The sequence below is a fragment of the Marmota flaviventris genome, chromosome 12, assembly GCF_047511675.1.
Source record: "Marmota flaviventris isolate mMarFla1 chromosome 12, mMarFla1.hap1, whole genome shotgun sequence".
In the NCBI taxonomy this organism is placed as follows: Eukaryota; Metazoa; Chordata; class Mammalia; order Rodentia; family Sciuridae; genus Marmota; species Marmota flaviventris.
In genome coordinates, this window is record NC_092509.1 from 69,244,147 (window position 1) to 69,270,028 (window position 25,882).

General features: G+C 34.0%; 1 protein-coding gene across 2 annotated transcripts in view; it reads right to left on the bottom strand.

Annotated features, from left to right (window-relative positions):
• Rps6kc1 (ribosomal protein S6 kinase C1) overlaps positions 1-25,882 on the bottom strand; it is a 196,608-nt gene that overhangs the window by 99,777 nt on the left and 70,949 nt on the right. For both annotated transcript variants that reach the window (XM_027934804.2, XM_027934803.2), the window contains exon 6: positions 22,925-23,287. In XM_027934804.2, coding sequence (XP_027790605.1) covers positions 22,925-23,287 — 363 coding nt within the window. The remainder of the gene's footprint in view (positions 1-22,924; positions 23,288-25,882) is intronic.

A 25,882-nucleotide genomic window follows, 5' to 3' on the forward strand; every position in this document is an offset into this window, starting at 1 on the left:
AGAGCCCGAACCTAAATCAGCTCTTTTAGGATACTTGGCATCAAACTAAGTTACCTTTCAATATAAATAAAGTAACTGAATTTGAATGTGATTATTCTACTGTTTGAGTAGAACAAAAAAACTACAAAGCACAAGTATAGGTAAGTATGGCAACAAAGATGGAGAGAAAATAAATATAAGAATTTGAGAAAGGTACCCATCGAACAATACACAGAGTAGAATTAGAGAGGCGAGATACCTAAGATGATAAACATAGACATAGGAAAATCAGAGGTATAAAAGATATACATAACTCTATGTAAAAGGAATATGGAAAAACACGATCTAAAACTGGCGTGATTGGACTAAAAAGAGAATATACATTTTGATGTAATTCTACAAAAAATCATCATAGCAGTGTCAGTGAGGTAAAGATAGGTCTTTTGAGGGGAGGGTGGGGGACTGACCTCTCACATACCTTTGTTACCCAAATATTATATCTGGAAAACAAAGGTCTTTTCTTGTTTACCCACAAAAGAAAAAAGAGGCATTTTCATTATGAAACTAATAAAAACTGATTTTACAAAAGTAAAAATTGTTTTAATTCTGCTCTTCTGCCCTTAGTCACTACTACATGTATTTTGCTATGAATATAGCAAACAATCTCACTATTTATTTAACAAAAGAAAAGGAATACTGAAAGAACTTGCTTATTTAGACTTCTTAAAAGACAGTTGTCTATATCTGTATTTCATGGGAAATTTTAAGGGAATTTTAAGGGTATTTTCACTAGAATTTGTACAACATGCACAGAAATTAATCTGCACATAAGACTGTGCTGATCACATCTTATATTCTTATTTCTATTCCTACTCCATAGATACTTTCCAATAGGCCTTATGCTGCTGGACTTGGTTCAAACATGCCTGGTTTCATTGAGATTTATCCCATTAGAAAGAACATCCAAATCAACCTGATTTGCTGGAATGAGTTTTTGTTTGTGGGTTTTGTTTTTTGTTTTTTTTAAAACAACTTTAGTCACATACAAGAATACTCCTGTTTCAGATGGCCTTGGATAACTACAGTTTTTTTTTTCCTTAAGTGCTGATTTATTATATTTAATGGTGCTTTGTTCTTTCCAGGTATAGCCTACCATTTCTGCTTTATGCTAAGTGTTTTAACTACAAAAGGAAACCTTGGGAAAAACAATAATTTATGGTTCTACATGTCTACTCCAACACTGAAGCCATCAGCTTTTCCGTGTATGACATGAACCGGTCAGTTAGGGAATCTGCTTTCTGCAGTTAGTGAGTCCCCTATTAATGTTTTAACAAAACCAATTGTTATGTGACCACTAGAAGTTCAAAAAGTCACCAGAAGAGAGTAAAAGCAAAAGTCACAATCATATTCACGCTCAAGCATTGACTGAATTGATTGCTTTCGATGTTACTTAGTGGTTTTTCTATTATCAGTAATACTGAATGAAAACTAGCATCAGATTATACACAGTGTTAAATGCCTACAGAAACAGCCTTCTTTTAGATTCAATATTTTCTTTCTACTCCATAACTTTTCTTTGTTTTGCAATTTTAAGAGTACCCAAAAGACTATGACTGACGCCTTTCAAAATTATAATGCTAAGCCAGTCTCCTCATGATAATAAATCTAGTCCAAAGAATAACAATAATCCCCCACATTTCCCTTATGTTTTAAAGCCAAATGGCATCTAAAAGATAAAAAGATTTAAAATAGCTAATGGAAGAAACTGAAGGAAAAAGGAATAAAGAAACAAGACTAAGGAAGAATGGACTAAAAAAAAAAGGTAAAGAAATATAGAGAAGTAAAACTCTACATAAATCAAAAAATTTTTACTTGCCATATTAGTAAATATGAATGTTTCCCAATCCCCAAAAGGCCTTTGTTCACTCTTTCACAGGTCATACAGGACATCTTAACATAAGTGGCAAATCTATGAAAGAACCCAGAGTCCAAAAACTGTTTTCTGGATGTCATGATATTGATTTATATTTTTTCTTTGAGATAATGTAAACTAATCAACAGATTACAAGTTTATTATTTGTAATCCTGTAAGTTTCACAGGTTCCAGAATGAGACCACAAATCATCATGCTACTCAGAATGGTGAGCAATTTAAAACTTATGAATTATTAATTTCAAGAATTTTTCATTTAATATTTTCAAACCAGAATTGACCACAGAAACCTGGAACCACATAAAGTGAAACCAAGGTAAAGGAGGATTAACCAGCTTCCTGCCTACAGATGCATTACTGCTTTCTATAACTTAGTGCCTTTCTCTAACAAACAACAGTTACACAAAATACATATCAGGGAAGGTCTGTATAATTACTGTCTTCATCATCTATGTTACTGAAATGTATATAAAATTACATTTTAACATAAATTTATGAAAAATTGTGTAACAGTAAAAAGGGAAATAAAACAGATATCTAAGTAATTACAAGCCACTATGTAAACAGAATAAAGCCAACAAAGTTAGGCTGTTATTGTTTGACAGTTACAATTTTAAAAGATGTTTCTGAACAATTTATAAAGAAGTACAGTATTTCTGTACAAAGACCTGGTCAGTTTTCAAATGATACCCACTTTTTTTTAATGTTGTCTTTTGGAAGTTTATTTATTTAACAATAACATGAAATAAAATAGGCTGATGCAAATTTTGTTAATAAATATAATAAGTACTTTATTCTTTGGCTAAGTAAAGGTTATTGGGTGAGTCAAATTCTGGTGAGTTTGTGGAGACAATATCACACCTGTGTCAAGATCAATGTTTTAAAATAGTAAACATGCTACTATGAAAAAGAGTTATAAATATAGAAGTTTAGATTTCAAGTCAGCCCTTTGAAACATTTTTGTGGGAAAGAAAAGGGAAAGCAGTGATACTCCTGCAAGCCTCTTTTATATGGTTATAACAACTATGTGAATTTAAAGGGGCAATATCAACTCATTTCAATTACTACCTAAGCTCTAGAACTTTGTGTACGGCATCTGTAGACATAAGAGCTAGTAATAAGAATGTGTAAGAAAATGTTTTATACTTTCCAGATAGTTGTCCCTGCAATAATGCATCATGGTTGAGCCTTACTAATCCAAAAACTGAAATCTAAAATGCTCTGTAGCATGCTATAGGGACACTGCTACAACAATGTTCATAGCAGCACAATTCACAATAGCTAGACTGTGGAACCAACCTAGATGCCCTTCAATAGATGAATGGATAAAAAAAAAAAATGTGGCATTTATACACAATGGAGTATTACTCTGCACTAAAAAATGACAAAATCATGGAATTTGCAGGGAAATGGATGGCACTAGAGCAGATTATGCTAAGTGAAGCTAGCCAATCCCTAAACATTAAATGCCAAATGTCTTCTTTGATATAAGGAGAGCAACTAAGAACAGAATAGAGAGGAAGAGCATGAGAAGAAGATCACCACTAAACAGGGATGCGAGGCGGGAGGGAAAGAGAGAGAGAAGGGAAATTGCATGGTAAAGGAAGGAGACCCTCATTGTTATACAAAATTACATATAAGAGGATGTGAGGGGAAAGGGGAAAAAAAAACAAGAGAGAGAAATGAATTACAGTAGATGGGGTAGGAAGAGAAGATGGGAGGGGAGGGGAGGGGAGGGGAGGGGAGGGGAGGGGAGGGGAGGGAAGGGGAGGGGAGGAGGGATAGTAGAGGATAGGAAAGGCAGCAGAATACAACATACACTAGTATGGCAGTAGGTAAAAAAGTGGATGTGTAACCGATGTGAATCTGCAATATGTATATAGGGTAAAAATGGGAGTTCATAATCCACTTGAATCAAATGTATGAAATATGATATGTCAAGAACTTTGTAATGTTTTGAACAACTAACTAAAAAAAATATTAAAAAAATAAGTATTATGTGAATAAAAAATATACTATTAACTTTAAAAAAAATAAAATAAAATGCTCTGTAATGTTTTGAGCACTGCCACAGGACCAAAAGCGGGCAGTTCCACATCTGGCCTCATGTGACAGGTTATAGTTAAAATAAAGTGCACTAATACACACACACACACACACACATAAATTACCTCTGGGTGTGTATAAAACAAATCAATTTTGTGTTTAGATTTGGGTCCTATCCCAAAGATATTTCATTATGTATATGCAAACATTCCAAAATCTAGAAAAATCCAAAATTCAAAACACTTTAGGTCTTAAGCATTTTAGATTCTTCTGGGACTTTAAAATTCTTCTACATTTGCTATAGGTAGTTCAAACTGCATAAGTAGTTGTATGTTAACTATAACGGTTATCTTAGGCCTTTCACTGTGTTTTCCGTATTCTCTAGTTCTTATTGAAACCTGAGCTTCTCTACTTCTGCTGGTAGGTGGGGTCTACATAAGCCTGAGGCCTCTGTAGTGGAGAAATACCTTATAGTGTTAGCAACCAGCCAAGGCAGGGGATGTCTGCCATCCTCAGCCCTGAGGGCAATAGGGGTAAAGTTGGAGGGTGTTGTGTTGCAGCTCTTTTGTTTTTTAACATTTTTTCAAATTTATTTTTTATTCTAATTTGTTATATATGACAGCACAATGCATTACAATTAATATTACACATATAGAGCACAATTTTTCATCTTTGTTCCCCAAAAAACAAGTACCAAATGTTTGATATAAAGAGGCTGATTCATAGAGAGATTAGGAGGGGGAGCATGGGAGGATTAGACAAACTCTAGACATGGCAGAGGGGTGGGAGGGGAAGATGGGGGCATGGGAGTAGCAAAGATGGTGGAATGAGACGGACATTGTTACCTTAGGGTAAGTACATGTATGATACATGTACTAAGTACATGTATGATACCCACTTTTGAGACCAGTAATTTAACACAGTAAGCTACTGAGAAAAAGCAAATTTACACTGTCACTACTTCAAAAGAGAAAACAGATAAGCTGAAACTTCTGTGCAATTTATACACAACAAATTCTATTATAAAGATATAACTACCTGCAACCTTAATTATTATAAAGATACAACAAGCTATGGTTATACATTATTGTATAACTCAAGAAATTACAAAATAATATTTAACTTTTTCTCAAACTGCCTAATAACCACCTAGTAATTAAAAAAAAAAAAAAAAAGCAGGGGCTGGGATTGTGGCTCAGTGGTAGAGTGCTCGCCTAGCATGCACTGGGCCCTGTGTTCGATCCTCGGCACCACATAAAAATAAATAAATGGAATAAAGGTATTGTGTCCAACTACAACTAAAAAAATAAATATTAAAAAAAAGCAGTTCTACATTTAGGAGTTTGGGAGGTTTTTGTTGTTATTGTTGTTTTGTTTTCTTCAATTTAGTTTACTTTACTCACAGATATCTACATTTGTCCTGATCAGAAACAAAGATTTTTCAGTAATCACAGGGATCAAACCAGCCCTCTCAATTTAATGTTTTTAAACTGTGTTGCTAAAGATATAAAAATGTGCTGATACTGATGACAGAGATTGTCTAATAAAAACCCTTCGAGAATCCTCATCTATCTCTCCGCTTTTGCTGCAGAACAGCTGTGGCTCACACAGATTCACATGAATGAAAATATTTAGATGAGAAACCACCCACTTAGTTTATTTTCCATATGACTTTCCTGTAATTATTTTGTAAACTGTTCACACAACAATACATAAAAACATCTGCAAAAACAGGTAATTAATGTGTCAAGCCAAACTAATGCATTTTTTATGGTGTCCATGCTTCGTCAACTGTAATTATAACTCTTTTTTAAGCAAATGATGATGTGTTTGTTGCAATGTGCAAGTGGTTATTTTAGATGCTCTGTTTACTGTTCATACAATCTGAATATAAAACTCCACAGCTACTTTACCCCACATCAATGCTTTACCTAGCTTTTTGCTGAAGCAGGAAAGTGGTTCTCTTTTCCAAGCTATAATTTCCAGTAAACATTTTTGTCATTAAAAGATGCAACTCTCAATGTAAAAGTTGACACCAAAATAACCAACAATTCAAGAAGCATATGCCAGCAAACTACTCATCCAGACTTTACTCCTTCATGTGTAACTATAAGAAATACAGCACTTTATCCGAATAGGCTATAGAACCCTCAACCCCCTAAGAACAAAGAGAAGTTTAAACATTCATTGTGGTTTTAATCATACTATATCCATTGCACCTGGTTCCCCAAATACATGTATTCGGGAAAGAACCAAATGAAGAACCAAATCTTTCCCAAAATATACTGTTTTGTATTCAGCTTATCCTGCCTGAGTTCTAACTACATGAGAAATCACTGTCATTACCACTACTACTATTACACATTAACTGTGTGCCAGTAATCATCCCCTGATGGCCCAAAGTATGTGATCTCTAAAGTTCTCTGTTTCCAGAGCTAACAAAATCTAAGATTAAAGAAGAAGCACAATGCTATACTATTTTGCTAGAGTTCCTTTTCTTTTTTTTTTTTTAAGGGGTAGGGGGTGCTATTTTTTAAAATATCAGTAACTAATTATAGTACAGAAATACCCAGGCAATTAAAAGACTCTCAATAAACAATATTTTCTGTTTGCTTGCTTTCCTAGGGGAATTTTTAAAGATAGTGGAGAATTAAATATTACAAATCCAAGCTTATTCAACTTTTTTTAGACAAATTTTTTCTAAATTGGGCTGGAATGTTCCATCCTTAATTAGAATATATTAAAATTAATGTAACTTGCTTTCCCTAAGTATTAGCTACTGTGATATGCTTCAGATATCTATCCCCAACCTGTTCCCACAAAGATCAGAAAAGTATTTAACAAATCAAATGACAGTTTGCCAGTTACCAAGCCTGGGCTTTAGATCAGATTCTTTCTTAGGAGAATGTAATGATGAAGTCTGATCAAAATATAACAGAGCTCTAGCTCCAAGGATACTAGAATGGGAAACACATGACCAAGATAAACAGAGAAAATACTTAGAAAGGGCTCATTATAAAAGACAGAAATCAAACTCAGCATCAGATTATCAAGATGCTTCAATACTGAGTTCCATTACTTTTACAGCTATAAATATAAATGCAATAATGCATATAATTAATGATAATCCAAATAGCTGAATTCTACACATTGTCAAATCTTGAGGATATATTCATATCTGTGGAGAATACTGATATACCAGACCAGAGACATTTATTCAAAAATATCTATAGAGTATTTCCTATGTACTAGGCACTATGCTAGAAGACACAGTGATGAATAACCTTGCCTTCAAGGACACTATAGGTAAGTGAGATTATATTCCTTCAATAAATGATGGCATAAATAATCATTTCATTGTGAATATGATAAGAACTTGAAGACAACAGTGTGCAATGACAACAAAGGTCAGGAAATCTATTCTGGTCTGAGCAGAAGTAAGGGAAAGCTTCCCTGAGAAAACTGGAATTGAGGTGTGAGGAGCAATAAGGAGTTAATCCACTGAAGAAGCACAGTAAAGCACTCCAAACAGCATTGTGCATAGGAAATTTCTAATAAGGAAAAAAACAACTATGGTGCCTTCCAGGAGGTAAAAGGTCACTGTGATCTAAGAAGAGTAAGTGAAAACAAGTGATTCAGGATGAGCCTAGGGAGGGAGGCAGAAGCCAAATCATATGCAAAACTTGCAGGCCACAATAACTATGAATTTTATACTAAAAGAAATGGGTATTTTTATGCAAGGAAAGAACATGTTAGGTTCCATTTTTAAAACATCACTTGGGTTTCTGGAGGAGAGAGAATGGATCAGAATCAAGTACGAATACAAACAGTAAAACAATCATAAAGTCATTATAAAAAAGAGACTGACAGAAAGTAAGACTGAGGAGTTCAGTAAATCCTCTCCCTAGATAAATCCAAACAAAATTATCAAAAATATCAACTCTCCAAATCAATGATTCAAACAAAAAATTTATACAAGAAAATGTGCTGAACTGTAATAAGAGAAACAGAGGTATTAGTGTTTCAACACAAGGCTACTGATATCTGCTCTCAACCCAATAATACACTGGGATGTTGTAAGTGAGGATCAGCAGCCTTCCTGATGCTTGAAGGGGGACATCCAATCTGGATCTCCACTGAAAACCATCATGGGGGTGTATGTTATGGCTTAGATGTAAGGTACCCCCCAAAAGCTCATGTGTGAGACAATGCAAGAAAGTTTAGAGGTGAAATGAATGGGTCATAAGAGCCTTAACCAAATCAGTGCATTTACCCACTTGAATGGATTAACTCTGTAGTAACTGTAGTGGGTAGGGTATGCATAGAGAAGGCTACCACTGGAGGTATGTCTATGTGGTATATATTTTGTCCCTGGCAAGCATAGCTCTCTCTGTTTCCTTGTTGCCTTGTCCTGAATTGCTTTCCTCTACTTCTACTTTCCACCTCATCTTAAGCCCAGAGCAATGGATTGAGACCTCTGAAACTGTGAACCTCAAATAAACCTTTTCTCCTCTAAAATTGTGTCTGGTCTTTTGGGGAGTGGTAAATTATCGGACTAAAACAGGGGAAGAAGATATTGAAATCAACAGCAATCAATGGCAAAGAGACATTAACAATGAAATCTGGGAAACAAGACAGCTATGGTATGTTCTGATACACTCCCAGGTATTCCTGGGGATCTTAAAAGTTACACACATGCACAGAGGAGACTACAGAGAACCCCAGCTATTTACGCCTTCCTGGTGAATGGGAGGTCTTGCACAAGTAGAAGCAAAAACCAGGGAAGACTTGTAAACTGCCTGATCTTTGAACATAGGCCCTAACCCACACACAGATATCTCAAGGGCTCACACTGTTTATGCACAGATTCTGAACAATTCTGGGCTAACCAAAAAAACAAAACAACAATAATAACCACCCCCTGGGAAATGAGGAGGAAACAAGATCTAGAATTACCATAATATATTTTATCTAAAATGTCAAGTTTTGAACAAAAAAGTATGAAACATGCAAAGAAAAAGGAAAAATGTGGCCCATCCAAAGGGATAGGGGGAAAACAGTCAATAAAACTGCTTCTTGAGTGGACCCAGATGTAAATCTTAGTAGACAAAGACTTAAAACAACTACTACAAATATACTTAAAGAACTAAGAGAAACCACGTTAAAGGAATTAAATAAAGTACAAAGACAATGAGTCTTCCAATCAGATTAACAATAAAGAGACAGAATTTATATTTTTAAAAAAGAACCAAATAGAACTTCTGGAGTTAAAAACTATACCATAGCAGATTAAGCTGCCAGAAAAAAAGAATTAGCAAACTTAATGTTGGATGAGTAGCCATTATCTAGTCCAAATAAAAGTTAACAGTTTAAAAAAAAAAAAAAAAAAACAGGAAATAAAACACCAATGGAGGCCAAAACACCTGTGAAAATCATCAAACATGCTAACACAAAAAATACAGTTCAAGAAATTGAGAGTGAAAAATATAGGCAGAAAAAACATATATTTGAAGAAATAATGGGTGAAACTTCCCGGATCTGATAAACATTGATCTACACATGTAGATATAACAAATACAAAAGATAAAACAATGTCAAAAGGATAAACCCACCAGGTGTGTTGGCATACACCTCTAATCCCAAAGATGCAGGAGGATCGCAAGTTCAAAGCCACCTTCAGCAATTCAATAAGGCCCTAAGCAACTCAATGAGAACCTGTCTCTAAATAAAAGATAAAAAGGGGCTAGGGATGTGGCTCAGTGGTTAAGTAGTGCCCCCAAGTTCAATCCCTAGTATCAAAAAAAAGGATAAACCCTAAAGCATCCACATCTAGACATATAGCCTAACCATCAAAAACCAAAAGAAAGAAAATCTTAAATAAATAACAAAGGAAAACATTTGTCACATACTAAGGAACCTTAACAAGAGTGACTGGCTTATCAGAAAAATGGAAGCCAGAAAGCAGTAGGATGGCATATGTAAAATACTAAATGGGGGAGGGGGTTATCCAAAAAGAATCTGATATCCAGCAAAACTATCTTTCAACAATGGAGGCAAAAAAAAAAAAAAACCATTCCCAGACAAAGATGGAAAGAATCTATTGCTAGCACAGCACCATACAAGAAATAATTTAAAAAAGAAAAAGAAAGAAAGGAAAAGAAATTTCAGAGAGTAACCCAAATCCAATCCAAAAAAAAAAAAAACACAAAGAAAGAAATTACTTACGTAAAAATGAAAGTATCAGTTTCCTCATTTTATCCAAACTGGTTTAAAAGGCAAATGCAATGTGAACAGTCATTATAAAAGTACATTGTAAGGCTTATACAAAGACATAATTTACATGGAAGTAACAGCAAAACCTAGTGGGTATGGAAGGAAGCTACATGAAATAATGTTTCCATATATTAATGGAATTAGAACTATCTTATTTTAAAATATTTTAAAATATAATGTTAAATTAAAATGCTTATTGCTGTAATCTGTAGAGAAACTTATGAAAGAGAAGACTCAAAATGATAAAGTTCTTTTTTAAAACACAAAGAAAGTAAATGGTATGTAAGAAAATATCTACTTACCACAAAAGATGGGAGTAAAAAACAAAAAAGAGACATAAACATACTATGTAAAAAAATAATAATCAAAATACATAGTTTTTAATATTCATTTTTTAGTTGTAGTTGGACACAATGTCTTTATTTGTTCATTTTTATGTGGTGCTGAGGATCGAACCCAGGGCCTCGCACATGCAAGGTGAGTGCTCTACCGGTGAGCCACAACCCCAGCCCTAATCAAAATATATATTTAAGAAAAAAAATTTACTAGAGACAAAAATATACATTACAGTGTGAAAAGATTAATCAGGAATATGTAACAATTATCAACATAACAAAAATCTAATAACAGAGCCCCAGAAGAGATGAAAAAAAATAACAGAAAGAAATAGAAAATTCAATAATATTTGTCAGAGAAGTCTCAATAATTGCTAGAAAAGAGAGACAGAAAACTGGCAATGATGTAAATGAATTAAGCAGTATTATCAATCAAACTGAGTTGATGAACATCTATAGAATTCTTTATCCAACAAAAGAAAAACATGTATTCCTTTTTTAATATTTATTTTTTAGTTATAGTTGAACACAATACATTTATTTTATTTATTTATTTTTATGTGGTGCTGAGGACCAAACCCAGGGCTTGCACATGCTAGGCAAGTGCTTTACCACTGAGCCACAACCCCAGCCCCATCCCCCAGCATATATTCTTTATAAGCCCCATGGACCATTCTCCAGGACAGACCATGTACTAAGCCACTAAACAAGTCCCAATAAATTTAAAAGCATGCAAAGTATGTTCATTAACCATAATAAACTAAAAATCAGCAACAAACAAAAACTTGGAAAATACATGAATATTTTAAAATTAAAGAACATTTCCAAATAATACATGGATCAAACAAGAAACTACAAAAGAAACTGGAAATTATTTTAAGCTTAATGAAAATGAAAACAACATCTCAAAATTTAGGGGATGCAAAGCAGTGTTTAGTGGAATAATTTATAGCTGTAAGCATCTATATTGAAATGAAGATCTCAAATAACCTAAGCTTCCACCTCTTAAGATGCAATCTAAAAAATGAAGAGCAAACTACACAAAAAGAAAATGGGAGAATAAATGAAACCAATGGAACAGAAAATGGAAAAAATATGGAGAAAACAAATTAAATAAAAAATCAATTCAAAATCAACTAAATTATGTTACACCCATGTAAGAATATACATAATGAATCCCCTTTTAATATATAATTATGATGCACTAATTAAAAATAAAAGAAGGAAGACCAAGAGAATAAAGCAAGGGGATCAGAGGGTGGACAAGGAGAGGGAAAGGGGAGACACTAGAGAATTATATTATATGCATGCTCAAATATGTCACAATGAATCCCACTATTATGTATAATTATAATGCATCAAAAAAAAACATTTTTAAAAATCAGTGCTTTAAAAAGATCAACAAAACCTACAAAATTCTAGCTAAACCAACCACAAATGGCTAGGGATATAGCTCAGTTGGTAGAGTGCTTGCCTTGCATAATGAGGTTGTGGCTCAGTGGTAGAGCACTTGCCTAGCACATGTGAGGCACTGGATTTGATCCTTAGCACCACATAAAAATAAATAAATAAAATAAAGGTATTGTGATCATCTGCAACTAAAAAAAAAATTTTTAAATATATATGCTCATTAGCCAGGAGCAGTGGCATACACCTGTAATTCCAGCGGCTAGAGAGTCAGAGACAGGAGGATTTCAAATTCAAAGCCAGCCTCAGTAATTTATCAAAGTCCTAAGCAACTCAGTGAGACCCTGTCTCTAAATAAAATACAAAAAAATGGCTGGGGCTGGGGCTGGGGCTCAGTGGTTGCATGCCCCAGGGTTCCATTCCTGGTACCCCAATAATAAATAAATATGTTCATCATCTCAATAACAATTTGCCTTCTTTTTCGTTTTGTTGTTTGGTTGGTTGGTTTTTTGTTGCTGTTGTTGTTTGTTTCCTTATTTGGAGACAAGGCCTTACCATATTGCTCAGGTTGACCTTAAACTCATGGGCTCCACTGAGCCTCCTGCTTCCACCTCCAGTTTAGCTGGAATTACAGGCAAGTGACCACATCCAGTATTTTATCTTCATTTGTGAAAGTGATTTCAGCAGGATACAGAATTCTCAAAAGACACAAGTTTTATTGTTGCTTTTTTTTTCCTTTCCCTAAATTAAAGATTTTTCTTGGCTTCAGAAAGTAAGATTAGAAGGAATAAATAATGAGAAGAGGCAAAGATGTGGACAAGTGAGTTAGCAAAAGAATGCTAAGAATAAGTAATGAAAGAATGTAAAATAAGTATTGAGGGTCCACTTAAGATCAGGAACAACAAATTCTTAATGATTCAATCTGTATATAAAGTATGATTTCTTCCCACATATCTGCTTGGGTATCTGCCACAGCATGGAACTAATCTGACCTAGCTTCTAGATTACACTACACAAATTCTATATTCTATTTCCTGTATCACTAGATCATTTCATTTAAAAGGACTATTACAATGTCCTGTCACAGCTTTGCCTCTTCTCATTATTTATTTCTTCTAATCTTACTTTCTGTAGCCTAGGTAAAGGCGGGCCCTTTATCAACAGTGTAGGTCAGGGTATTGTTCTCCCTCCAACTATCAAACCAATAAACTACAATAAAAATCCAATTTTGAGTTCTTTGTCTCTAATCTCAGCTTCTATTCCTTCTGGGTACTCAGTTTGTGTTCTTCATTGCCTTGCAAAGCCCATTTCTCTTATAAGAAAAGGCTATCACTGGTCTGAATTCATTCAAAATAACTATTTCATAACAAGATTTTACTATATTTATGGGCTTTTCACCCACAAGCCAAAACAAAAAAAAAGTGTGCTATAATTAATCAGAGAATGATTTAATCACACCCTGTACAATTCAAAATTGATTTAATTGTGTATACCTCTGGCTATTCTGTAATCAAGACCTTTCTGGTTAACTAACTATCAAGAATAAAGCAGAAACTACTAAAAAGTAAGAAAATTTCCTATAAAAATCAAGACAATAGTGATGTTATAGATCACCATATCTTAAAACTTTCAGGTTTTTTTTTTAATATCATGCACACCATTTCAAAGTACTGAAATAAAATGATCAAAAAGGTAGGGTAGTTTAACCAAAAAGAAAGCCTCAACAAATTTCAAAAAACTGGAATAATTCAGACTAAGTTAATTAATAATTTAGACCATGGAGTCAAGCAGTAACAAAGATAATCAGAAAAACTCCAAATCCCAGAAAATTAAATAATACACTTATGATATACTTCTAAGTAATTCACAGGTACAGCAGGCAGAATAATGAAGGATCCCTAAAGATGTCCATGTCCTAATTGCATAATCTATAAATATGCTGTGAAACCTTTCAAACGTGATTAAGGTTAAACACTGTGAGATATGGCAATTATCCCAGATTACCAGAGTAGCCCCAAGAAAATCATATGAATCCCTAAAATCAGATATCTTTCCTGGATAAGGGTCAGAGTAAGATATAACCGTCAGAGGGATGGAAGACTGCTGACTCTGAAGAAGGAGGAAGACCAAAAACCAAGTGTCTAGAAGCTAGAAAAAGCAAGGCAACAGATCTCCCTAAGAGTCTCCAGAAAAGGATGCACTTTTTCGTACCTTGACATTAGCCCAGTGAGACTCACGTCAGATTTCTAACCCCCAAACCATAAAATAAAAATTTGTGTTGTACATCATTAAGTTTATAGCAATTTGTTAAAGTAGCAACAGAAGTGAATAATATGGGATAAAGAAAAAAGTCAAAACAAAAAGCAGAAAATATTTGAACTGAAAATAGTAAGTATGGTGGCTAAAGGAGTATTTAGTAGAAAGTATATAATCCTACATGTGTGTTGAAAAAAACAAAGGTTAAAACTCAAATATCTAAGCCTCTAACTCAAAAAAAAAACAGGTCAAAATAAATGGGGGAAAGGAAATAAAGAAAAGAAAGTCTTATATTAAAAACAAACATATAATCTTTTTTTAAAAAGTTAAAAGTTAAGTGCACACCTGTAATCCCTGCTTAACTAGGGAGGCTGAGATAGGAAAATCACCAGTTTGAGGCCAGCCAGCCTGGGCAATTCAACAAGACCCTTATCTCAAAATAAAGTTAAGAGTTGTTTCTTTTTAACATTAATTAAACTGATAAATCCCTAATATAACTGATTCAAAATAAAAGAAAAATGACAAATTACCAATATCAAGAAAGATCCAACAGACATCAAAGATGTGAGCCTACTAAAACAATTGCTACAATTAATAAATCTGACCATTTGTGTGAAATAGACAAATTTCTTGAAAAATACAATTCACAGAAGTTGACAAGAAAAGAAAGGATATCTTCCTTTATGGATATCCTATTTCAACAGTTAAAGAAATGAATCCACTATTAAAATCCTTTTCATAGCCAGGTGTGGTAGCACACACCTATAATCCCAGCAACCCTAGAAGCTGAGGCAGAACGATCTCAAGTTTGAGGCCAGCCTAGGCAAATTAGCAAAACCCTGTCTCAAACTTTTTTTGAGATGAGGGTCTTGTTGAACTGTTCTCACATTTCTTAAGTATACTAAATGCCTTGTAAATATGTAGAAGAACAACCCTATTTTCTGGTTAGGTAAACTATGGGGTGACAGCCATGATGTCTACAACTATCTCTTAATTCATCGTACACATATATGAAAAACAAAAATATACATAAATCATGAATAAATCTCAGCAATCAAATCGATAGTATTTTAAAAGGATAATATAAAATGTATAATACATACACAACTGAGTAAAGTTGTTCAACACTCCAAAACCCATCTATGTCAACTCTTAGGTCTGGAGGACACTGGCAGCTACACAATTCAAATTTTCCCACATAACATCTCAAAAAACAAACAAAAAAAAAAAATCAAGAGAGAAAATAAACCCACATTCGACCCATATTTTTAGCAGTATTAGAAAACAAAAAAATACCATGACTGTGCAGATTATCTGTAAACAGAGAAATAAACCAAATTACAACAGAGCTCCCAGGGCTCCACTGTCACAGGTCAGTGATGTGGAGAACAGGAAGAAAAAGCTTAAGGGATTCCCTGAAGTGGGGACGGGGACATAGAGGGGCACAGAAGACCTAAACCAAAACACATGAAAAAACTACCCCTAGAGAATTGCACGGAAGATGGTAGGAGACCCTCATCGTTATGCAAAATTACATATAAGATGGTGTGAGGGGGAAGAAAAAAGAGAGAGAGAGAAACATGTCACAGTAGATTGGGTAGAAAGAGGGGAGGGGAGAGGGGATAGGAAGGGCAGCACAATACAATAGACACTAGTATGGCCCTATGTATAAACGTGGCTGTGTAACCAATGTGATCCTGCAATCTGTACACGTGGAAAAATAAGATTAAGATTACGTACCCCATTTGAATCAAATGTATGATATGTCAAGATCATTGTAATGTTTTGAGCAACTAATAAAAAAAATTAAAAAAAAAAAAAAAACTACCCCTATCAGTCGGAAGCACAGTTTACAAAGAAGGGCCTGGACTTGAGTGGAACTACAAGTAAGAGGCTTGGTAAAGCTTTCTTCCTGGGAAAGAATCAGACACATGAAAAGGAGCCATACCTCTGGAAGATGTGGCAGTGAAAGACTGAAGCGCCATGCAAAGAACAAGAGAAGAAATCAGATCTCATCCTCTCAATGCTATTAAGAGATCAGGATAACAACTACCTTCAGAGAAGGAGAAACTAGAAGGGGAGATGAGGACGCATCTACAGTACTGATCAAGTTCTGCTTCTTGATCCAGTTGCCAGTCGCATGGGAGCTTTCCTTGTGGGAAAATACATTACACCACATATGATATGTACTTTTCTGTTTATATAATTATATTTCACTTAAAAGTTTTAAGAAAAAGCTATGATGCCTGTTCTCTAGAGAATTATAGTTTAGGAAACATATAAGAGAGAACACATAAATAACAAAGCAATATTTTTTAAAGGCAAGGAGATAAAGAATAATAAATGGCATTGTTGAGTCAGTAACAATAAGTAAAAGATGACATTTTAATTTGTTTGTACCTTGTTCTGGTCTATTCCTCCCACATTCTATGTTATGTTCAGTTCATGTGGTTCATCACAGATAGTTCTGTCCACCTTCCCAGAGATGACCAAATAACCTATGCCTAACTAGGTTAAAAAGGCAAAGGTGGAAATACAAGACTCATGCCTGGCCAATCCTCCCAGGGGACTTTGTTACAGAAAGCTCCCTCTCTCCTAGGATCCTGAGGAATAAATGAGAGAAAGGGAATACCAAGTACATGGTATGAACAGAGACAGCAAACAGAAAGGCAGAGCCCAGGTAACATTTCTTGAACACCTGAATCAAGCTGTATGTAACCACTGAAACACTAATTTCTGTGAGCTAAAACACTCTTTTCTATGTTGAGCTTCTTTGAGTTGCTTAGGTTTTTGTTAGCATAACTGAAAGAGTCCAGCCTAACATAAAACCTAAAAGAAGGACTGATCTGAGTACAGGGTAATTTAAAAGGCAACTCTTTTCATTCATGAACATCAAGAATAGAGACTCTAATGTTCTCTCTGAACCTATGAAACAGTTTTTCTGAGTTCACTGCATTAGTAACTGCTTTCTTCTGTTGGGTCAACTAAAGAAAGGAAAAATCAGAATGCTGATGGGAGGGAAAGACAGAAGGGTAAGTGGCAAATTTAAATTATTTCGAATCTATTTTTTAAACTCAATTTTAGTTCTTTAAAATGCTTTTTTCTAGCCAATTTCAAAACTGTCAAGATCTGAAAAATTCCCAACTAAGGCAATTAACTGAATTACAGTGAAGAATATAACTTGTTTTTTAAAAGGCAGTGGGAATTTTCAGACAGAAACATTCTGAATTTGTCTTATAGTGCTTTTTTGACAAAATCTCAACAATCTCAAGCTCCAGATGAAGACGGACAGAAAAATTCAGATTCCAAGAACAGTCCTTCTTTTCCAACTATATGACAATGATAAAAGATACCAAGAGATACCAAAACATACAAGAGGAGTCAAATTTAGGATATAAATCCCTATGGCAAATGTGATTTATCCTAGAAATGTATGAGTGGTTTAATAAGAAAATCAATATAAATATACATATTAATAAAGCAAAAGGGGGAAAAGATAATCACTTCAATTGATGCAGAAAAAGTGACTAACAGAATCCAACACCCTTTCAGGATGGAATATTCAAAACCTAAGAATAAATGGAATTTCCTTAACATTATAAAGGATATCTACGAAAGACCAATAGCTAACTTCATACTCAATGGTAAAAGATTAAAAGTTTTACCCCTAAGTTCAGGAACAAGACAAGGATACCTGCTTTTTGAATATTCTTCACTGTACTGGAAGTTCTAGCCAGAGCATTAGACAAGAAAAAGAGAGAAACAATATTCAAATTAAAAAGGAAGAAGCAAAACTATCTATATTCACAGATGCCTTACCCTATATACAGGAAACCAAAAATCCACAATAAAAACAACTAGGGCTAATAACAAATTCCACAAGTTGCTGGGTAGAAGATCAACATACAAACCCCAGCTAAACTGATACACACTAGGAACAAACAAAATTTTTATTTATTTTATTACTTAGTATATGTGTGTGTGTGTGTGTGTGTGCACGTGTGCACACATGAGAGAGAGAGAGAGAGAGAGAGAGAGAGAGAGAGAGAGAGAGTGAGTGTGTGTGGTGTCCTGGGGATCAAACCCAGAGTTTTATGCATGCCAGACAAGCACTCTACCACTATATCCATTATATCCCCAGCCCCAAAGAGAAAAATGGAATTTTTAAAATGCCTTTTGCAATAGCATTCAAAAAATAAAATGCCTAGGAATAAATTTAATCCAGGAGGTAAAACTTATATACACTGAAAACCACAAAAATTGCTGAAGAAAATTAAAGAAGATATAAACAAGTTAAAAGACATCTTGTGTTCATAGATAAGATTTAACATTGTTGAGAGATAGCAATACTCCCAAAACTTATAGATTTAATATAATTTCTATGAAAATTCCAACTGCCTTTTTTATACAAACAGAAAAAGTAATTCTCGAATTTATATGAAATGTCAAGGAGACCTAAATAGTTAGAATAATACTGAAAAAAAAACTCAAAGGGGTTCATAAATTTAAAAATGCTAGAAGTCAATGCATTTGAAGGCAAGATGATCACACCACGATCATCCACTAAAAATGTAGCTCTTACTTTTGCTGGACTTATGCCAAATTGGGCAATAACTTAAAGTCAACTAGAAAATACTTTCACAATACCTTCTGAGTTAACAAACACTGTAAATAATTCAAATAAACCTCAAAGTTGTGATTTTTCATTCTGAAATTCAACAATACAGTATCATATGACTTTCTTCCCTTTATCAAACCAAGACTGATAACCTTTCTCAGGTCCATCCATTCTAAAGCAAACAAGACTATTCTGTTCATTTCCAAATATTTGAGTAATTCTTATTCAAAAGAATAAATCAAAGGTCTCAGCTATTTTATACAGCACTTAACTATATATTATTATGAGTACACAGAGACTAGCCACATTTAAAGGGACTAAACATGTTCTAGAAACAACCCTGCAAAGTATAGCTCAATTTGGAACTAGTTTAAGTGACTCAAAAGAAATATGGAAGTAGACATGAGTTTGTGGTTTCACCCAGGAAGACTAATCAAGACCCAATGAGAAACACAGAATTATACAGTGTTCCTGAACACACAAGGTCACAGTTTTTGAAAAATGTATGGATAGCCCTAAGAACCTAGCACACATCTATCTAGGAATAGGGCAATTATGAAAAATTGCTTGGTGTTGCTTATTAAACCATTTAACAGAATAAGAATGGCAGAAAAATGGTTTGCACCTGTAAGCTTAGTATTCAAAAATATCAATAAAATTTTCAAAGAAAAATTAAGCATCAATGATATCTAGGAGGTCTTTTCATTATAAATTTCATCACAACATATATAAGAGATTTCAATGTAAACAAAGAGGAGAGGAGAGGAAAGAGGACAGGAGGATAAAGAACAAATAAGGAGGACAATGAAAATGAAGAAAAGGATTAGAAGATCCTGGCATTTTTACCAAATTTTAAAAAAGTAACACGGATAGCTAAAGCAGCACATCTACCAAATATTTTCAATGAGATAAATACTACACAATCATGGATCTTATTAACATACTATAGAATTGACAAAAAATCTCATTTTGAAGATTCACCACTCAGTAATATTTTATATTTTCACAAGAAAAAACATTTTATATTCCCTATCACAGAGTCTGATACATGTGAGTAATAAATGCTTACTAAATGATCAACCTGGTGGTAGCTGGGTGAATAAACAATGGACGATGGGAAAGAATGAATATTAGGCTTTCATTTCTGTGACAAATTACCTAACGTGAACAACTTAAAAGGAGGAAAAGTTTATTTAGGCCCACAGTTTCAGAGGTTCAGCCTAAGGTCAAATGACTCCACTACTCTGGGCTCAAGGTGAGACATAACACCATGACAGAGAAGTACTCAAGGCAACCAGGAAGCAGAGACAGAAAGGGGAAGGGTCTGCAGGGAAGGTGAGCCCTTCCAGGAATGCCTCCAATGACCTACTCCCTCCAGTCATGCCCAGCCTTCCTACAGTTACCACCAGTTTAGTCCACTCAAACTAGGAAGGACTGATTAGGTTATAGCTCTCATATTCTAATTGTTTTTCCTCTAAATATGACTGCATTAACACAGGAAGTTTTGGGGGACACCTCCTATCTAAACCGTAACTATATTCAAAACAGAGCATATTTGATACTGGAGAATTGCTGCTTCTCCATTTGAAAAAACTTATCTAATTAGGGGGTAATGTGTGAGAAGTAGCACAGTATAGTGGAAAGAAGACATTTAGATTTAGAAAACCTAGATTAAAGCTCTGGCTCAACTCTAACTGGCTGTGTCCCTGAGCAAATTGCTTCATTTATACAAGTCTTAGTTCCTTCACCTGTAAAATGGGGATTACAATAACTACCTTACAAACAAGCAATTTTGGCATCTGGAACAAACTATACCAAACCAGCTCTCAAATCAATTCTGTAATTCATAATGTAGCCCACAGATGGGTATTACTAACAATGCTCACCATCTGGTAGCTTCCTGTTTTAAATAATTATTCTTGCTAAATAGGTGCCAAGCTTTTAGAATCATTATATTAAATGTCTGCACCCTCTAAATTTTGGTACCTTTAGACAAAGCACAAGTATGACCAGACATGGTTCAGCTTAGGGAGTTGACCTGAAGATTAAAAATAACATAAGAAAAACACCTTTATACTGTGACAGGCATGTAATAGATGAGTTGTTACTTAAACATTCATTAACACCTTTATGCAGTCCATTTGCCACTGTACATTATCACAACTATTCCAGGAAGCCCACCGTGAGAATACAGATTAACCATATCAGCATCTTGTAGTAATGTATAACAAGATGGATATGAAAGGATGGTATGTACTTTACTATTCTCTCCAAAGATTCGATTGACTCCTTCTACCTTGACTTTTAGATTTTCTCTCTTAAGTCCATAAAGACCTGAGAGTCCATGGTGCCATTTCTAGATTAAGGAATAAGAGAAGTGTCAGGTTCAAAAAGAGAATCTGAAGTTACCACTATGCAGGCGTGCGTCTTTGCTGGATGAGCAAAGAGAACCACTGCTATTGTGCTTTGCATCTAGTCTCAGCTGCACAAACTCCAATTAAAGAAGAAAAACATCAAGCCACCTTTATCAGATCTACTAACAATCCAGATAAACTCCTTTAGGATGAATAGTTTAGTAGTGAAGTAACAAAATTTTCCAGCTCCCAAAATCTCTGTGTAAAGTGTTTTTAAATAGCTCTGAAAGATTATTTTCTCTGGATTATCAGATATCCAGATAACTTTTGTGTTCTATCTGCTTTTATTATAAACATGCTAATCCAAACCAAGGTCAAAGGAATAACTGTTATAAAAAGAGTTAAATTAAAATTATCTATTGGTTTTACTGATTCTAATGATGTTTCAGTAACCCTGGAACAAACTTTCCCCGAGGAAACATCTTTTCTGAGCATAAATGTCAAATCAAGTTCACAAGCTAGAGCCCCCAATTTTCCCACAAATTAAAGGATAATGTCCATATGTCTGTTAGGTGGTAGACTTTTAAACAGAATACACAGACTGGAGTTAAATGTACAGCCATCAGGATTGAAACAGAGGTTCTTTTATATATGGGTTAAAATATTAGAATTCTTAAGATGGCAGCTTAGTAAAAACATAGAAAGTAAGTAAATACGAAATGAATAATACTATCATATTATAAACAAAAAAAAGGACTAAAAGCAGTAAGTCAATTATTTAAACTTTTGGGATTCAATAGCACATTAACAATAAAACCCAATCCAGAACAGGACTGGATACTATGGTTTCAGACAGACATGTTAAACAGGAGAAATACGTTTAAATAGTTAAAATTCCTTAAGACAAAGGTCTAGTAGGATTAGTGTCAAGTCCCAATGGAGAAATAATTAACCACCATAACCAGCAAAGTAATTAAGTGAAATATTTTTTGTTATTGGTTGATATGTATTTAAAATTCTCATTTTGAAGCAACAATTTTTATTTTTCTGGTGCCATCAAGTGGTAACATTATGAAGTGTTCAAGATTAAATGCAGATAACTTTTAGACAAAAAGATGGCACACTGATGTGTTCTATCTATGTCAATTAAATACCAAGGATGTTTTAGCACATAGCACCGGAACATCAGAGCAGATTTTTTGTAATTAATTCCCTCTTTAAACTCCCAAAGAACAGCATGGTAGGCAAATCCAAGAACCTTTTACGCTCTTGGTTTAAAAGCCTATTTTATTTTATCTTTTCATTGAGAGTAAAAGCACTAGAGAATCTCTGTGAATACTTCTGAGGAACAATGCAGTCAAATAAGAAAAAAAAAATTTTTATTCGTACAAGAGACTTGGAGATGTGTTGACTTTGTAAAAAAAAAAAAAATCTCATTTTGGGGGCTAGGGATATAGCTCAATTGGTAGAGTGCTTGCCTCGAATGCACAAAGCCCTGGGTTCAATCCCAGCACCACAAAAAAAAAAAAAAATTATTTTTGTAGATTAACTGATCAAAGTATAGAGTTAAGTACCTCTGATAATCTCACTTGAAGTTCAGTAATTTCTCATTTTCATTCTTGTTCCTATATAAGATTATACAGAAGATATAGTTATATGTACATTTTCCCCCACATACCAACATAAGAACATGCCAAAACATACTAATGTAGATAAAATTGTACCTTGAACACCTTCTAGGAGTAAATCAACTCCCTTCCTATAAAATTCAGAAGCAGCTTCATAGTCGTCTTCCTCTTCCTTTTTCAAAGCCAGCTTTATTAATTCTCCTGCTTTCTCCAAATAATCTCTCTTGCCAAGCTTAGATTTTAAACTGCCAGGAAAGAGGCTACGACTTTCCCGTTCTTCTTCTGTTTTGTTCTGTTCACTGTCAGAAGCAACAGCCCCTAATGCTGAGGAATCCGAAGAGAGATTGAGACCAAAAGTTCTACTAGGAGAATTTTGATTGGAAGCCATTCCATCATCTAACTCGGCAAGAGAATCCACATCAACAGTAAGAGATATCAGATCACTGTCACTGGAGAAGCCTAGAAATATGATCACAATAGTAAACATATTAAATTGAGCATCAGCCAAAAGAATACAAATCACTCTAGCTGTTCATTTTTTCATACAATCCAATTCAATTAGGAAGGCTGTAATTTACTGATGGAAATCAGTGTCTAGCAATTTATTTGAGCGTAGTTCATTCACTTTTATACCATCTCTTTATAACCCTGGAAAACAATTTGCTTACCTTAATCACCAAACTAAAATTGAAGACAAGCCTTGATCTAGCCTTGTTATCAAAACCAAGATCTTGAAAACTGTTGCTTGCACACATAGCTGCTGTAAACAACAGCATTATCATAAGGCACAAAGGGTAAGAGTTTTGGAGTCATACCAAAAAAGTACTTCAATACCAGTTCTTAAAATGTACTGTGTGACTAAGAGGAAGTTCCTTAAATTTTAATTATTGGGCAAATTTCTAAATGAGAAACTGCTAATGTATATGAGCCATAATAGACTATCATGAAATTATAACCACTATGACAATTAAATAAAAATTATATAATGATTAAATAATGCATCTTTTAGGTATGCCTTCAGGTACCCATGCACATCTGGAAAATGTACGCTTAGATTTTTAAAAGAATTGAAATTTGGGCTGGGGTTGTGCCTTAGCAGTAGAGCGCTTGCCTAGCACGTATGAGGCCCTGGATTCAATCCTCAGCACCACATAAAAATAAATAAATAAAACAAAGGTATTGTGTTCAACTACAACTAAAAAAATATAATTTTTTATATTTATTTAATTGTAAATGAACACACAGTATCTTTATTTATTTTTATGTGGTGCTGAGGATTGAACCCAGTACCTCACACATGCGAGGCAAGCACTTTACCACTGAGCTACAGCCTCAGCCCCCTAAAAAATAAATATTTTTTAAAAAAGAATTAAAATTTTAGACAATTTTGTTTTGGTCTGTTTTAGAAACAAAGCTGGACTATATATGTACCTTAGTTTTCAGACCAAAAGATAAAAAATAAATAATAAATTCTACTTAACTATTTAATATTTAAATGTAAGAATTTCTTCTCCCATTTAATTAATTTCATAGTAAATTAAGCATCTTCTACAAGAACAGACAGCAAACTTTCTGGCCTTGGAACTTCCTTTCACATTCTTAAAAATGGTGATTCCAAAAAGCTTTTGGGTAATGTGAATTGTATCTCTAAATACTTACTAACATTGTATTGATACTAAGAAAGACTGAGAAATATTTTTAAATAAAACATTAAAGACTACTGATAAATTCTATGAAAAATAACTTCTATGTGACAAAACAAAAATATCTATTGAGAGAAGATTTTGGAAAATCTTGTTAATGTCCAGGTTAAGAGAAGATGAATAGATTCTCATATCTGATTCTACATACCATCTAGTGTCATATTTTTTTTGGTCAAAAGATATGAAGAAAATGTCACATAGATATACCACTGAAAAAGACACAAGTGTTTTCGTACTCTTTTCAGATTACTGTGTATATTGTTCTTTAATTTAAAGACATCAAAACTCCACAAGCAATAGTTTCTTAAATCTAGCTGTACTGTGAAATATAAGATTCTATCAATGAAATGTCCATTTTTATTACATTCAAATCCATTCGACTATCTTGTATACTGAATGAATCTTTTACCCATGCTTAAGTTTGTGACAACAAATTGAAAATACTGGTTTACTGAGTTACACAGATCTTCCAAATGTTTTCCCCACATTTCATTATTACAACATCCAAAATAATCATAATTGTTAATACCATCACCAATCTCATCAGAAAATCCTTTAAGTATATGGAAGTTGTCAAACTCAAAAGTAGCAAACAGAAATGATCCAAAACTCTTACTTTGGGGTTGAAAATTCTTATTTTATCACTGGCAGTAAACACTATCAGTTGTTTGCCTTGAAGTGTCAGCTTTCAATCACTTTCAAGAAAAACTTTGTCAAGTATACAAGTTTGAATAACAATAGTTTATCAATTGTTGTTTCAAGCAAAATGGTGTCCCATTAAAAAATAAATAAATAAACAAGTGGTTTGGCTCATAACTTCAAAAACTACACAAATCATTTTCCTCACTACATACTGATAGTTCAGTATGCAAAGGGCTTTATATGTATCTTTCCTATTTTGTCACGCAGAATATTCAAGAAGACATGTACCCAAAGGCTGATATTTAATAAAATTAACAGTTTTCACTGCTTTATCAAAAACATTCTTAAGAAAAATCAGCATTGGTTTTACTACAAGTATATGCAATGTTTACTGCTGAGTCAGGCATCACTGTCCTGATTCATGCCTAGACATAGCAGTTTCACCCCCACTGCTTTTGCATAATCAGTTCAAATGTCAACACAGTGGAAAGGCAAAGAATGTCCTAATACTATTATCTCTTCTATATTTTTGCCTGTGGAGCCCCTGAAAAGACCTTAAGAACACCCAGAGGTCTGAAGACCACATTTTGAGAGCCTCAGATCTACAGCATTATATAGGAGTCACAATTGTGTTTTATAAAAAAAAGAATTTAGGAACACCTATGAGACCTGCATCACAATTGAATATTAACTGCTAAGTTTCTCTGAA